This window comes from Anabrus simplex, chromosome 14 (assembly GCF_040414725.1).
Source record: "Anabrus simplex isolate iqAnaSimp1 chromosome 14, ASM4041472v1, whole genome shotgun sequence".
In the NCBI taxonomy this organism is placed as follows: domain Eukaryota; kingdom Metazoa; phylum Arthropoda; class Insecta; order Orthoptera; family Tettigoniidae; genus Anabrus; species Anabrus simplex.
Genome location: NC_090278.1, coordinates 65110929 through 65128892, shown reverse-complemented (window position 1 = coordinate 65128892; position 17964 = coordinate 65110929). Strand labels below are relative to the sequence as shown.

At 39.2% G+C, this 17964-nt stretch overlaps 1 protein-coding gene across 1 annotated transcript in view; it reads right to left on the bottom strand.

Moving 5' to 3' along the window:
• Zmynd8 (Zinc finger MYND-type containing 8) overlaps positions 1-17964 on the bottom strand; it is a 415670-nt gene that overhangs the window by 246339 nt on the left and 151367 nt on the right. Inside the window, exon 5 of the mRNA XM_067157629.2 lies at positions 2107-2191. Coding sequence (XP_067013730.2) covers positions 2107-2191 — 85 coding nt within the window. The remainder of the gene's footprint in view (positions 1-2106; positions 2192-17964) is intronic.

Sequence of the window (17964 nt, the reverse complement as noted above, 5' to 3'; positions counted from 1 at the left end):
AGCCCCAGCATTTGCCTGGTGTGAAAATGGGAAACCACGGAAAACCATTTTCAGGGCTGCCGATAGTGGGATTCGAACCTACTATCTCCCGGATGCAAGCTCACAGCCGCGCGCCTCTACGCGCACGGCCAACTCGCCCGGTCATTTTGAGTATTTAGGATGTGTATTATCCCGGGATGGGGGTAAAGTGAGATTGAATCAAGGTGCAGCAAAGCTAATGCAGTGAACTCGTAGTTGTGATCAACAGTATTGTGTAAGAAAGAAGTCAGCTCCTGGACAAAACTTTCATTACCAACTTTGCTTTATGGGAGTGAAAGCTGGGCGGACTCAGGATATCTTATTCAAAAGTAACAGGCATGAAAGTACCAAGAATGATCTCTGGTACAAACAGGTGGGAACAATGGCAGGAGGGTACTCGGAATGAGGAGGTAAAGGCTAAGTTAGGAATGAACTAGACTGATGAAACCGTACACATAAACCGGCTTCGGTGGTGAGGCCATGTGAGGCGCATCGAGGAGGATAGGTTACCTACGAGAATAATGGAGTAGTAAGAGAAGTAGAGGGAGATCAAGAGTACAATGGTCAAACTCTGTCTCTAATGATTTAAAGATAAGAGGTATAGACCTAAACGAGGCCACATAACTAGTTACAAACAGGGATGGTGGTGACGTTTAGTAAATTCTCAGAAGCTTGCAGACTGAAAGCTGAAAGGCATAACTTTCTATAATGAAGATTTATGTATGTATGTATGTATGTATGTATGTATGTAATATTAATATCATTAATAATCTATTACATTGCTTTGGGAACTAATTCTACTGTAGTAATAATCTTCAGACACTAAGTGAAAACAAAATGCGATAAAACATAATAGAGACTGCATTACATGAAGGCATATTCTGAGGACAGAGAAATCACATTGCGGAGTTTCTACATCATGCCTTATGACACTGTATCCACAGTATCTATGTCAAAAATATTATTAATAATTTAATGTTATTTGTTTTTATGTCCCACTAACTACTTTTACAGTTTTTGGAGACACCGAGGTGCCAGAATTCAGTCGCGCAGGAGTTTTCTTACATGCCAGTAAATTTACCGACACAAGGCTGACGTATCTGAGCACCTTCAAATACCACCGGACTGAGCCAGGATCGAACCTGCCAAGTTGGGGTCAGAAGGCCAGCACCTCAACCGTCTGAGCCACTCAGCCCGGCTCAAAAAACATTTACTTGATATTAAGTAAGGGGCAATACGACTGGCACAATATCGAGAAGTAGGGAGAAAATAGCCTTGTAGTCTATTTGGAAATTACAAACCTCAGTACTGGGGGAAAATAAAAGAAGGATAGTGGAATATCCACAAATCCACAAAACCAACAGTGATTTCTTTTGTATGAAAGTCCAATCAGTCTCTGGATTGATAACGGTTTACTATGCAGCACTGCTATTGTGCCGCAAGATTTGCTGCATGTCACGAAACTATAATATCCTTTGTAATATTCATTTAATATTTATTCTCAAAAAAAAAAAAAAGGAAAAAATATTTATTTTATAGAGATTTGTTGGCTACGTCTTTCAGTAAGAGATTTTGGTTATTAATGAGAAACTTGAGTTTATCCATTTGTGCACAAAAGTTCAATTGAGTCGTAGAAATTAAAACGAGCACACATGAATTTTCCATTCACTAGACAGCATTCTTGCACATTTCCTGCCCCTCTTGTTTTTCTCTATAAACTACTTTCACAACACTTAACTCTTTGTATCAATCCATTCTTGTTTTAAATTCTGTCACGGACACATTTTCAACTTTTCTCCTCTTAAACAGTAGCTTATCCAAACTGAACTCTGATTTTAAATTAATACACTAATTCACATAACACGTGTCGAAATAAACACCTCAGAACATGCGAAACATGGATGACTGCAAGTTTACAAATAACTGACTGCTGAAGGCAAGCCTTGTACGCAGATAACCTAGTCTTTTGCACTGTTGCCAAATCATAGGATAATGCACCATGAAAACTTGCAACAAAGGATAGTGTACTGTCAACAAAAACTGCTTGCGGAACTAATTCTCTCTCAGTAACAAACGTGATCCACTTACCCCAGGATAGGCCTTCATCCGAGACAGAGCGTACTTGAGCAAGTTACACAGCTGGTCCAGGGAGAGAAGTCGCATCGCCCGGGACCTAAGAATAAGAAACAAAAAATGCTTTTCAAATCGATAAGTTAACATGCACTATATGGAATTAAGAGTTAATGTCAGCTACCTAGAAATGAGATTCTATAACTGCACTCAATTCTATACATCCTCAATTGGCCATAAGTCGGTCATCACAACGTTTATTAATTTTATACGAGGTGTATGCAGAAGTTTTTGCCAGTTTTTGAGGTAAAGAAAACATGTAATTTTCAAGGGATATTAATTTTTTGTTTATTCAAAATATTGGCCATCGACTTCTACACACTTCACCCATATTTCAGGTAAGTTATGAATACCATGCCAGAAAAACTGCTTGTCTTTTGCGGCAAACCATTCGTCGAGCCACTTTCCAACTTCCTCAAAATTGCTGAAGTGCTGCTCTGCGCGCGCGTGCCCCATTGATGCGAAGAGGTGACTCCGGGCGGGGGGGGGGGGGCAGTACAGCAGGTGCGGAAGGATGTCCCATCCAAGCGATTTCAAGGTGTCTTTCACTGGTTTTGCTGTGTGAGACGGTGCACTGTCGTGTAACAAAATCACTTTGTCATATCTTCTGGTCCATTCAGGTCGTCTTTTGATTAATGCCTGATTTAAATTAATAATTTGTTGGTGACAGCATTGTGCACTAACAGTTTCAGCTGCAATTGCTCGTCTTCGCACTTTTGTGGTCTACCAAAGCGTGCACTGTCTTTCACATTGAAATCACCATGTTTAAATTGTCAAAACCATGTCTCACATGTTCTAGTCGATGGAGCGTGTTCACCATATGTTTCTACCAGCAAACAAAGACTTTCCACAGCCTTTTTCTTTTGATTACATCAGAAAAGCAATGCATGCCGCGAATGTTCGTTTTCAGGCACAAACGTCGACATGATCACTGAACCATACAACACAGATGCTAGTGTTTGGCAGACTCAACTTGGGTGTGCTGGTAGGTTAATGTCAGACGAACAAACTGACATATGTGTCGAATTCATATGCTGCGTACCGTTTGCTGGTGCCATTTCTTAGTGAAACTGGAAAAGACTTATGCATACACCTGGTACACAAACAAGGCAACCAAGTTTGTAGTTTTCACTTGACTGTTTATCTTGTGACAATTAAGAAAAGACCAAACAAGAGGGACATGATATTTAATTTCATGAATTTCACATACACTGCCCAGGATCTGAACCTTGACCACTTTGGTGGACAGCCAGTAATAAAGTTAATCTACTTATATAACTATTTTTCATAACAAAATGTCTTTAATATGCTTCAGTAATGACGAATTCATCCTCATGACATGCTAGAGTAAGGTTAAATGACACTGCTCCATGGTGCAATGACATGATAAAAGCACTGTCTACTAGAAGATTTTCCCTCTTAAAATGTAGATTTGCAAGTGAAAGCTTGATATTTCATGAATCCAAAGAGAACACTGAAGTACAAAAGAGAGCAGACAATGGTATGATTGTTAACAGGTTGAAAAGTCAGATTGTATGTTTTTTCAAGCAGAAAAGTCCTCATTTTTAATCACCGAGTTGATGAGGTAAAAGTACTTCACGAAGATCACTAGAAGTACTTAGAAGTGGAGACAGCTAAGCATGGGATTCAATGCACAGTTCGAATTCAGTAGCATCCGGAATATGGCACATTTCTTCGTCTGCAGACGAGTGGGTGAACTCCGCACTGTTCGAGATCCGTTTGAAGCCAACGACAACGCCAATACGGCTGCTGAATTTTGCAAGAATATGACTCGAGCTGAAGAAAGAAAGTATGCATTGGGATAATACTATTTGTTTATCAGTGTTTGTCACTGCTAGTGGTGGTCTCTGTTTGATTGATTTGCTAGTGTACTGCATTTCCACATCACGCCTACAACAACCTTTCTATTGAATACAAAGTAATATATACTATAATTAAAATGAGATGGTGTGTGCGTGTTTATTCTGGAAAGTCTCAAAAACTACTGGACCGATTGAGCTGAAATTTGGTAGGAATAGAGCTTGAAATTGTCACATAAGGGATACTTTTGATTTTGAGACATAAGGGGCCATCAAAAAGTTTCCGTTCAACAGCTGTACAGTCCTGAATCGGGATGTCAGTCAGGCAAAATCGCCGTGACCACTGAGGCATTCATTCCATCGACGCACAAGGTTGAAGATCCCTGTGTGGTAAAACACCGTGTCCTGCTACGTGAAGAAGTCCGTAACCGCCAGCTGTACATCCTCGTCCTACAGGAAGCGTCTATCCTTCAAGGCACATTTGAACGGACCGAAGGCATGATAATCGCATGGGGAGAGATCAAGACTATAGGCCTCATCCACTGCCCGCTTGTTGTTGTCCGTACTGGATGAGGCTGGCTTTCCAGATTGACAGGTGTCTTGCGTCCAAACGCGACCCGCACGGAACTTGGTGCACCATTCCATGACTGTGGTTTTCGACAGACATGCTGCACCATACACAGTCTTCATTCTTGGATGGATGTCCACCGGTGTTTGCCCTTCGGCAGCCAAGAACAGAACAACAGCATGCTGGTCCTATTTGGACACTTCTGGTAATAACATTTAAAGTTAAAAACATGATCGTTCCGTATTGAATAGAGAAATAAGAAGATGTACAATATTAGAAGGATCCACCTTTCAATACTTCGTTGTAAGTTGAACTAAAAAGAAGTCACAACTTGTTTATTGGGACCGGTTTCGACACATTACAAGTGTCATCAGCCAAATAGTAAAGTAGGGCAAGATATAAAGTCTTAAAACAACTAATACATTGAACATAGGCAAAAAATTAACATTGATTCAAATCGTAGCAATTAACTGAATTAACTGAATTGCTACGATTTGAATCAATGTTAATTTTTTGCCTATGTTCAATGTATTAGTTGTTTTAAGATCTTTATATCTGGCCCTACTTTACTATTTGGCTGATGATGACACTTGTAATGTGTCGAAACCGGTCCCAATAAACAAGTTGTGACTTCTTTTTAGTTCAACTTACAACAAAGTATTGAAAGGTGGATCCTTCTAATATTGTACATCTTCTGGTAATAACATCGCCATAGTATGCAGGGCTACATTTAACATACACATCTCGGCACGACACGACTGCCACACGTCAGTGCTTACATACATAAGAAGTTGCTCAAGTACAAACACCCATGGACATCCGCTGGAGAATTAAGACTATGTATGGAGCAGCATGTCTGTGGAAAACCACCGTTGTGGAATGGTGCACCAAGTTCCGTGCGGGTCGCGTTTCGACACAAGATGCCAGTCGATCTGGGAGGCCAGCCTCATCCATTAAGGGCAACAACAAGTGGGCACCCTACAGTCCTGATCTTTCCCCAATGCAATTATCATGCCTTCGGTCTCCTCAAAAAGGCCTTGAAGGGTCGACACTTCCTGTCGGGCGAGGATGTGCAGCAGGTGGTTATGGACATATTCATGCAGCGGAATACGGTGTTTTAACATACGGACATCTTCAACCTGGTGCATCGGTGGGATGAATGCCTCAATTCTCACAGCGATTTTGTCTGATTGGCATCCCGATTCAGGACTGTACGGTCATCAAAGAGAAACTTTGATTGCTCCTTATATTTATATTCTATGTTTCTATCTTTTTTTTTTAATTTGTAGGTTCAGAATTTATATTTAGTGAGTTTATAATTCACATTTCATTTTGTGTCATTAACCACTTTAATTCTTGCCCATAAATCCGTACGAAGGATGGGTACTTCAGCTAGCATTTTACCACAAGGATTCAGCCCTAGTGAGAATGTGTGTAACATTTAATACCTTGATATTACAGGAAATCATCATCATATTGCATAGTTTCCAGCCACGGTCTGGGTCTGTTTGGAACATACCGCTTCTCCAACTTCTCCTGTCTTCCCACCACCTCTCTCCTATCACCCTGGTCTAGTCCTCTCCTCTCCTAAAATATTAAACTAGCCTCATGATGACCAGGAAATGCATATTAATTTTGACTATATATTCTAAATTTTGGAGTTTGATGCGGCTTAGGTTATTCCTCTGGTCTCTTTCTGACAACTTATCTTAGCAAACACATTCATTGGCTTCTGGTTGTTTGTGAATTTTCTCCTCGATCTCCACTACACTACAGTGAAACTTCGAATTTACAATCTCCGATTTCATATTTTCCCTGACCTTATGTCACATCTTCATGCAGCGGAATACAGTGTTTTAACCATACTGTCCATACTGAAATTTCATGCGATTAATGTATAAGTTTTCTTGAATTGACAATTTTCTTAAAAATACGCTATGATTTTGAAGTCCCACAGTGAGGAACAATCTTGGTCCAACGAGATATTTGTAGGAATGTATTACATGCTTCTCTATTGGTGAGCAGAATGATTTGAAATGTTTGCAATGTTACACACATTTCCGTTGACGGTTGTGGAGAATGATGGCGATAATCGATACCATCAGTGACCTAGCAAGAGTGAGAATTGTAGCATTTGTTTGAAAGATCAAAGAGTCGAAGAGCAGCAAAAAAATCAAGGTTAAACACAAAGTCTACATTTTGTGTGTTTCTGAACATAATGAATAACATTTTAGTAACTTTACTGAGATGTAAAGCAGCGCGTAACATGTACTCACAGAGAAGAAACTGAATGCCTTTTCTCTGGATGAGAAAATGAAAATTTCAAAACAAGCTGATTTCGGTGTGGAGACTTGGTCCGATATTTATATGTTAAACACAAACGTGAAGAAATTAGTGAAAATCAAAAACACTTTTGTGCGTTGTGGCCCTTCTTCTGAGAAGATCCAGAACCATGAAGGTATCACTACTGATGGAGTTGGAATCCATTGAAAGTTGACTTAAGCAAGCCAATGCAAACATCGAAGGGTCACAATCTGAAGGAACAGGCGCTTAATATTACTGAGCGGCTTGTTATCAAAGGCTTCAGAGCATGACATGGCAAGATCGACCGATTCAAGAAAAGACAATCTTGTTTACAAGACTGTTTCTGGAGAGAGTGCGGTTGGTAATCCTGCTACGGTCAAGAACTGGAAAGATCAGCTTCCACAGCTAATTGAAGGTTATGAAGCAAAAGAAGTGTTCGATGCTGACCGGACTTTCCTATAACCTTCAAACCCAGCAAGGCCCTAACTTTTAAAGGCAACCCATGTCATGGTGGTACAAAATCCAAACAAAGAGTTACGATTGTTCTGACCTGTTTATTTATTTATTTATTTATTTATTTATTTGTATCAGAAGCAATACATCATGTATAAATTATTAGTTGAATGACAACAATGATTAGATAACTGGTAAAAACACACTAGAGGTACATTGAAAGTAACAACTATGTCATATCATATCGGACCAGAATTTGCCGATTTCGACCATTTGGTGTGGCCTTCACTAAATCTTGCATTGTGCAAACGAGAGGGCAGGAGTTGTAATGAAGGAGGTGCGCCATGTTTTGTTCTTCTCAGCAGGCGCAGAGGGTTGACTCATCAGATAGACCCCACTTCTTCATATTGATCGTAGATCGACCGACCCCACACTGCAGCCTACTGTGACTCTTTATAACAGGCTAGAAGAGTTTCAGATGGATCCATCCATCCAATGAGATGAAGGTTTCTGAATCTCCAGGAAGTTAGTTTTGATGATTGAGGTGAATCCGAAAGGCACTCAGTAGAATGTAGAAAACTTCTCCTGGATTTCAATTGTTGTTTAGCAGGTTAATAATCATGTAATGGATGTGTTTGGGAAATGTCTACTTTAGATTTTTCATGTTTGGCAACTACTTCATGTCTAATATCTGGGGGAGCAATGTAAGCCAAGCAATATACCTTACCACACGGTGTAGATCTCAGGCAACCAGCTATAAACTGGCAAGTTTCATTTAAAGCAATATCTACAAGTTTGGCATGACAAGATCTACATCAAACAGGGCATCCATACTCTGATGCAGAGTAGCTCAGTGCTAACGCAGTAGTTCACATTGTTTGAGCTTGCATTCCCCAGTCGGTACCACATAACTTGTGAAAAATGGAATTTCGCGTAGATACTTTGTGTTATATGTTAACACAATGCTGTTCATATGCGAATGCACAACCCAGAGTTACCCCTAGATATTTAGGTACTGAGCAATGATCCAAGAGAGCACCCTCCCACAAAATCTTCAGTTTTCCTCTTGCCTGCACCCTCCCCGAAAATCTGTTTTCTGCTTGCCTGTATATTCTTAGAGTGAAAAGTGCAAACTTGCATCTTTGAGGTGTTAGGCTTTAGATGATTTTCTCTGTAGTATGGATTCAGTTCATCTATAGCTCGATCATCTGCATAAATGAAGCTTTTTGTTCCTTTTGGCAAGGGCTGATCGTTCGTATAAATATTAAATAATACTGGAGACGAAGTTCTTGCTTGTAATGTTTGACAGACGTGAACAGCTCCTCCACTTGTTCTTGGAAGATTTAACAAGTCTCGGTGCTTCAAAAACATAAGAAAGCTACCAAAGAGTACAGAGCCAATTCACACACCTGGATGACGTCCGTAGATTCCAATGAGGATCTTGTTCAGCTGGATGGACAAAAGAGCTCCAAGAACAGAAAGATTCTTCTGTTTATTGACCAATGCTCTGCTTATCCCAAGAACATTACTTCTGTGAGAAATGTGACAGTTATGTTTTTCCCTTAAACTGTATGAGTCAACTGCAACCATTGGATCTGGGCATCATTCATGCTTTCACATACCACTGTTGTAAGCAACTGATCAGAAAGACAGTGGCAATGTTGTTCTATCAACTCTCCACTTTGTGACTGAAGCTTGGACACGTACAGTATAACTACGTCAACCATTCAGAACTGCGACTGGAGGTGAAGATGGCAAAGTGAAGACATGCTTGCATTGCATTAATGGAGCAAGAGACAGTAAAACTAGCTTGCATTTAAGCCAGACGACACCGACTTTAAAAATATATAACAGTTGGCAATGATTGATGGGGGACTGCTTGATGATTTATCTAAAATTAAATTAAATGTTGTTCTATCAACTCTCCACTTTGTGACTGAAGCTTGGACACGTACAGTATAACTATGTCAACCATTCAGAACTGCGACTGGAGGTGAAGATGGCAAAGTGAAGACATGCTTGCATTGCATTAATGGAGCAAGAGACAGTAAAACTAGCTTGCATTTAAGCCAGACGACACCGACTTTAAAAATATATAACCGTTGGCAATGATTTCAGCACTGCTGAGGTCCAAACTGTAGATCAAATACTGGAGGACTACACATCTGGAGAGCAGAATGATGATGTGCAGGAGGCTAAAAGTGTGGCAGAAAGCTGGCCTTCACGAAAGTTTTTCGAGGGCTAGAATCTGCAAGAAGATATCTGCAAGAGTTTGATGTCAAGGACTGTGTGCTAGCGTCATGCGGTCTGTTAGAGAAAGAACTGTATTTGATGACGTGAGAAGAAAAAGCAAATGTCTATCCTTGATTGGCTGAAGAAATAGGCCTAGTGATATTGTTGCCTTTTGTTGTGCTAATGTGAATGTAAGCTAATTTCGTAAGTCGTTAACTTTTTTTTTTTTTTTTTTACCAAATGTTTAATGTCACCCTACTCTGAGATGTATAGCCTCCTGTTATCTTCCCCTGGTAAGTAACTTACGTCCATAGTCTTCATTTTTTGGTTCTTTCTATTCTCTTTGTAATCCCAAGTCCCTAAGTTAACATTCCATTATTATTCTAAATTGTATGGCAAACAAAATCTGCACAAAAGAAATGCTTTTCTTGATTTTACACTTTCTCAAAATATTCCCCAGAGTGGCATAAAATAGGGGTTTAATTCTATATAGTTCCCCTATGCCTGTGTTGGAAATATCGTATCTAGTGTCACAGAATGACCATCAGAACACCCTTGCCCCAATGACACTCTGCTGATGTTCTGTCACTTTTGTAGATTAATGTGACAAAAACTGAAGTAATGGCCTTTAAGACTGACCCTGAAGTGCCTATCGCACTAGATATCAACATTGATGGCGTAACTCTTAGGTCAAAATACCTGAGTTAGCAAAGTAACGTTTAGAAATCAGCTGAACATGAAAGTTTATTTTAGAAAGCTTAGCCAGTGCGTCTTATCATCCCATGACCTGCTGTTACAAACAAAATTGGCTGCATACAAGGCTGCTGTACTCGACTCTCCTGTACGCTTCCAAGACTTCGTGCCCCCATCAACATCATATCAAAATGTTCGTTTCCACCTGAAATGTCTGATCAATCCCACACATTAAGTGGATTGATTGAGTCAGAAATACAGATTTACTCGGAAGGGAAAAACTTACTAGGTATTGAGACATTGCTTGCTTAAAATCAGCTACAATGGACAGGACTGATCCAGATGCAAGACCATCAGCTACCTAAGAACATGGTAACTAACAGGACAGGAGAAGAAAGGTTGAAGGACAGAAACTCTGCTTCTAAGGTGTCCTGAAACTGTATATAGATCGCTGTTAAAAAACTTATTTACTAATATTATGCAGACGCGAATTTTAATTTAAGTATCCTTCTCATAAATGCCTGAAGACTGTTACAAACATAGACTTTTTTATTCATGCCAACTAGCATTATTCAAGTGTATCATCGCAGATGCTTTTAAATATTTTAAATATGTATATCAGTTAATAAGTTTTTTAACAGAATTGTAGATGCAAATTGTAATAAGTATCATCCACACATATTACCTTACCCCCACTTACTTTTACCTCCCCCAACCTCCCAACCCCCCTCCCTTCTTTTAGAGCACCTAGAGCAATAGATTTTAGGATCCCATAGACATAGTTTTAAGGTTTAATGTGCTTACTGTCCAAATGTCTTCATCTAAACTATCTTTATACAGCTGAAGATGATCACTAAGTGGTCGAAACATGTTCTGTGTGTGCTAATGTATTTTTAATTTTGCCAAAGGCAAAAAAATAAAGTATCGATTAGGTGGTATTAAAATTAATTTGTTGATTGTACTCATCGATACGGTCATGAAGTGGATGGCTTGCAATATTACCAGAAACACACATTATTAGTCATTCAATAGAATTTAGACTGTGACACGATGGATAATTGAGCGAAAGACCTTCAATTTTATTCCAGCAATCACAGGTGATACTAGTATCGTTACCACTTCATCTAGGTTATATCCGTGTGTCGACCACCGTTAGCAATTATACAGTTGAGATATCTGACTCGATCACTTACAGCAGATCTTCACAATAAACTTGGATAGCAAAACTTCGAAAAGTATTGCCTGGATTAAAATAATATTTCCATTTAATGCCGTACAACAATATTCTATTTTATGAGGCGTGTTTTTTTAAAAAGTAAATACCGTTTCTGCATATTTATGGTGCAGTGCTGTAGTTGTGATGTTAAGCACGCACAACAGCTTCCTTCATCTGTTGACCTGCCGCATGCAACGTTTCAGGCATCAACCTGCTGACGGTGAGATGCGGTCTGTGATTAGTTTTTTGAATACAAGAAACATGAAACCAGCTGACATTAATCACCAAGGGCGTGAAGTGTATAGTGAAACTGCATAACGGATGAAATGGTGAGGAAATGGCTTTGAATGTTTAGTGAAGGTCGTCAACATGTACATAATGTCCTTTGGAGTGGCCAGCCGCCTGTCTGTCATTCCCGATGATTTGGTATGTGTGGCTGAAGCAAAAGTATAGTAGGGCAGATGGCACACAATTTTTTCAATATCTCTGCTCTGGGTGACTTTAAACATAGGCGCTGGAGTTCTATAATGAAGGCATACAAAGACTGGTACCCCGTTGTGACAAGGGTCTTAACACTCCAGTGGTCGCGCAGATCACAATTGTAATCCGTACTTTCTTTGTTATATAAGGCTATTCTGTGATATTTATTCAATGAATATGATTATGCATTGTGAAAAGAACTTTATTTTCTGTACAATATAATATAATTATGCATGCATTTATAAGAAATACCTGAAAAATTACCGGACATTGTGATTTGTGTCACTTACTCCCTCCGTAAGGTTTTTGAGGTACCTCAACTGTCTGGTTCATTTAGCCATCGATATATATTCTCATAGTCATCCATTTTGTGCTTATATACCAATAAAGAATATAAACTCATAAAATGGAGTAGATATGTGCACATGAACTGAGATTAGGCACCGTAATAAGAAAACAAAGTAAGTCAAAAAATGTCACGTTAGTGGTCGCACGGATCACAGTTGTGATCCACAAGAATAAATTGCTTTATAACATTACAACCATCAGTCAAGATTAGCAGACTACTGCAGTATCAGAGAGGGTATGGGGCGCGAGGAAGGTACACAGATGCTCAAGGTCAATAGTCATACCAAAAAACAGGAGCAGAAAAAACTAAACTGCTGGATCACTATTGTGATCCGCGCGACCACTGGAAAGAGTTTCAAAATAATATAATATTGTGTTTCTTTGAAAAAAATTTGCTGCTTTGGCCTTGTATATGAAGTAATATGACAAGAATTCACCACTGGTGAGAATGTGTGAAACGTTTAAGAGTCAGACATTACAGCAAATACAAATCTATTTTGACTAAGTTTCCTAAAATCTGGAGTTTGATTGAAGAATTTATTTTTCCTAATTCGCTTTACGTCGCACCAACACAGATAGGTCTTATGACGATGAGATAGGAAAGGCTTAGGAGTGTGAAGGAAGGATCCGTGGCCTTAATTAAGGTACAGTCCTGGTGTGAGATTGGGAAACCACGGAAATCCATCTTCTGGGCTGCCGACAGTGGGGTTGAACCCCACTATCTCCCGGATGCAAGTTCACAGCTGCACGCCCATAACCACACGACCAACTCGCCCGGTAAGAAGAAATATTTTTGTAAATGAAAGGCCACCTACATTATTTACCTTTGTACCTCATTATCATCAAAATAATTATTCTGGACAATGTGAAAAACCAAATTTCTTCTCCACAGGGTGCAACAATAAGGTACTGCGAAGTTTTCAGAACACATTCCTGGCATGTAGAAGAAGAAAATATGTTATATGGACATGGATCTGGAAAACCCTTTATTTCAATGTCAGAACTCATTTTATACAACTCTACATAGTACATTCATGATGGGAAACAAACAGGAACACAACGTACCACATGAAACTCTTTCTGACAAGAAATCTTCAAAATACCCTCCGATAACATTGAAACATGCACCAACCCGCCGCGTTGCATTCAATGCTAAATGCGGTGATTTACACCTGGAGTATGGCGTACATTTTTGAAGCCTTCCACAATACGGGCACACTCTGCAACTTGTACCGGGGTTCGATTCACAAGAGCTTTTATTAAATGGCCCCACAAACAAAAATCTACATCCAGAGAGCAAGCAGGCCATAGAACTGGTCCACCTCTATGTATCCGTCATGGGATCTGTTATTTAGAAGCAAACAAACATTAATAATGAACTGAGGAGGGGCAATATTATGTAAGAAGTACATACTTCGTTGCACTTGTAAAGGCACACTTCTATCAGAATATTATTTTCTAAAAAAGCATGGTAAGTTTACCTTGTTCAATCAATCAATCAATCAATCAATCAATCAATCAATCAATCAATCAATCACTACTGACCTGCATTTAGGGCAATTGCCCAGGTGGCAGATTCCCTATTAGTTCTTTGGAAATTCATTGAACACCTCCCATTGTAAATTATTCCAATCCCTAACTCCTCTCCCTATAAACAAATATCAGCCCCAATTTGACTTCTCGAATTCCAACTTCATCTTCACATTGTGGTCTTAACTACTCTCAAAAAACACCATGCCATCTCTCCAGAAGCAGAAGTAGAAGCGGAAGAACAATGTACTTGGATTAAATTCTAATCACTTGTTCTTTGTTATGACCAAATATTTTCGAAGGAGGGCAAGCACTCGATAAATCACTTCCATGGGATTTCTTTTTACCTCTGCTACTACGCTACTTATCCATGGGTATGGCAATACTTGTATCAGTTTATTGGAAATCGGGCTAATCACTTCCACTAATTACGCACTAGAACTCACCTGTTCACTCACTGTCTTTGAACTGACTACAAAGGCCTGGCTGAAATAGAGTCGACAATGGCAGAAATAGAAGAATCTACTCTTATAAGGAAGTGGTGGTCACATTGTCATTAGTGGTTGTTAAGTGTCTACCGCTGCGGGCGAAAGAGGGGTATCTGCGAATACATGCTGGCAGGATCTACTGGTCAGTTTTTGTGAAATAAGACAGCAGAAGTACGAGTTTATTTGTCTTGATGGCTGTGGAAGAGCTTCCTGCCTAGGTTCACGGATGTGAGAATCTGAGGATAGTAATATTTGTTGCACAATACGAAATATAAATATTTGAATCAGTAATGGTGCCCCCCACTTTGAGGATCACTGCTATACAGTATGCAGCCACACTCAGGGGTGCAATTATTTTCACAGACAGATACACAGCAATGGCGAAAAGGAGAACTGACCTGTGCACATTTTCAAATATAATCATTAAGTCATGGAAAGAAATGCAATGCTTCTCTCTCTCTCTCTCTCTCTCCACACTGCTCTATCATTCTTTTTTTATTATGTGTTCCTATCTCTCATATAGGACTCAATTTCCTACTAGAGGAAATTTTCAATAAATAAATGCCTAAGAAACCATATGCTTAGGTGGTCACTCTAAAATTACAGAAATTGAAAAGCAGGAGCGGAAAATTCTCAGGAAAATTTATGGTCCTACGAGAGAAAAGGGAATGTGGATTAAGAGGAGAACAGCGGACCTCTACTCCTTCATCAACAGGTTTACTGATGCCGTACGGAAAAGGCGCCTTAATTTCTATGGCCATATCTACAGAATGAACAGCGACAGACTAACTAAAAGATTATTCAAAGTAATCAACTCAAAGAAGGTCAAAATAAAATGGCTAGAAGAAACTAAGGCGGACCTTCAAGAAATAAATATCGCAGACGACATCATGGAAAATCGTGGAGCTTTTAGAATAAAAGTAGCCAATCATAAATTTAGGGAGAAACCAAAAAAAACAACTGGTAGGAAGTGGTCGACAGAACGCAAGATGCAACACAGTGCATTCATGAAGAGATTTTGGGAGGATAAGAAGGCACAAACATTCAAACCAACTAACAAGTTCAAACGCGCTCTATGAATGGACATAACGAAGAAAGAAAGACAGAAGAAATAAATAAATAAATACTGATCTGCATTTAGGGCAGTCACTCAGGTGGCAGATTCCCTATCTGTTTTTCTAGCCTTTTCTTAAATGATTGCAAAGAAATTGGAAATTTATTGAACATCTCCCTTGGTAAGTTATTCAAATCCCTAACTCCCTTTCCAAAAAACAAATATTTGCCCCAATTTGTCCTCTTGAACTCTAACTTTATCTTCATATCATGATCTTTCCTACTTTTAAAAACACCACTCAAACTTATTCGTCTACTAATGTCATTCCACACCGTCTCTCCACTGACAGCTCAGAACATACCGCTTAGTGGAGCAGCTAGTCTCCTACCCCCCCAATTCTTTCCAGCCCAAACTCTGCGACATTTTCGCAACGCTACTCTTTTGTCGGAAATTACCCAAAATAAATCGAGCCGCTTTTCTTTGGATTTTCTCCAGTTCTTGAATCAAGTAATCCTGCTGAGGGTCCCATACTCTGGAAGCATACCCTACTTGGGGTCTTACCGGAGACTTACATGCCCTCTCCTTTCCATCCTTACTACAACCCCTAAATACCCTCATAACCATGTGCAGAGATCTGTACCCTTTATTTACAACCCATTTATGTGATTACCCTAATGAAGATCTTTCCTTATATTAACGCCTATATACTTACGATCCCCAAAAGGAACTTTCACCCCATCAATGCAGTAATTAAAAATGAGAGGACTTTTCCTGTTCATGAATCTCAGAACCTGACTTTAAATGCTGTTTATCACCATACCATTGCTTACTGTCCATCTCAACATTATCAAGATCATTTTGCATTTGCTAGCAATCTTGTAACTTATTTATTACTCTATAGAGAATAGCATCATCTGCCAAAAGCCTTATCTCTGATTCCATTTCTTATATCATTTATAAATATACACATATATATCAGAAAACAAAGGTCCAATAATACTGCCTTGAGGAATTCCCCTCTTAATTATTACAGGGTCAGATAAAGCTTCACCTATTGTAATTTTCTCAGATCTATTTTCTAGAAATATAGCCACCCGTTCAGTCACTCTTTTGTCTAGTCCAACTGCACTCATTTTTGTGAGTAGTCTCCCACGAGCTACCCTACAAAATGCCCTATCAAATCATGATACAGTCCATTTGACCTCCATTTTAATAAGCTAATTGCTGTGCATCTTGTCTCAAGACAAATAAGACATAGGATGACTTCATAAATAAAATTGTAAATTAAACCTACCTAGAAAATGTTAAATGTTCTCTTCAAAAGATTTGCTTACTAATGAACTTCTAATTTACATGAATTTATTATAAGACAATAATTCTCAACTTCATGCCATATGTGACATTGTTTTAATATATCCATATATCTATTAAACATTTGATTTCTGGACTTTAATATTCAGGTCATTGGTTAATAATAATAATAATAATAATAATAATAATAATAATAATAATAATAATAATAATAATAATAATAATAATAATAATAATATACTTTTAAATAATATATTTTTTCTCCATATGGATAAGGAAGCTGGAAAGAGACAGAGCACCTGATGTTCTTGTAGGGCCTGGAGCAGGAGGGGTGTTGGGGTTGGAGGAGGGGGATGCTGTACCATACAACTATTGATCTACCAGGGCAGCAAGAGAGAGAGAGCTTCTAGGCAGCCAGCAGGGAGGTGGGGGAGGTCTGCCTGTCTGCCTGCCCGAAAGTCAGGGGTGGGGTGCACATAATGGTTTTGGGGAGAGGAGATTAACCATTGAGCGGCATAAAATATGGGTCTCATCTCGCTCCTGGTAATGGACGTGCCATTAAATCTAGATTTACAGCTCTATAAATGCAGAGTTTTATTATGTAATGCTATTACCACAGTTAATCTTCCACTAGGACTCTACGATCAATACTAGGAGGACAAGGACAGAATTTATATAATTTCCTAAAGGGGGAAAGCACACCATTTGTAAGCTTAAATTTAGTAAAATTCAAACTGTTATAGCTCAGTAACTACAAATGCTACTGAAGGGGACTTTGGTCAAAATGGCCATTTTTCAATTTTATCAAGAATATGCATAGGAAATGCCTTTGCTGGTGAGATGTAGTGTGTACAGTGCACTATATCTTCTGGTATGGGCTAGAATAAATTTGTTACTTTCACTGACTTGTCTCAGTCTCATCCTTGGCTTTGACAATATGAAAGTAACTGAGGTATGAGCAATGCTAGTAATACCATTCCTTATGCAGCCAGTCCCTGTTATGAATGGTATGAAAATATCACTCATAGGGTCGGCTGGTGCGTGCATTTCAGTGGGCTTGGCAGACTGATATGTGAGCAACTTCTGGCTCAGTGAGGAAAGCAACGGGAAACCACCTCACTCCTCATTTCCCTAGTACGCCTCTTCAGTGATGCCTAGGCCATTTATGACAGCTGTTGGCATAGCTGTGGAGGATCAAACCAGCCTTCGGGCTGAATACCTAACATACAACAACACATGCATAGGAAACCTCACTGGATGAGGATATATAGTTTATATAAAATATGTAACAGAAAGCCTGGAGAAAATTTCAGGAATGG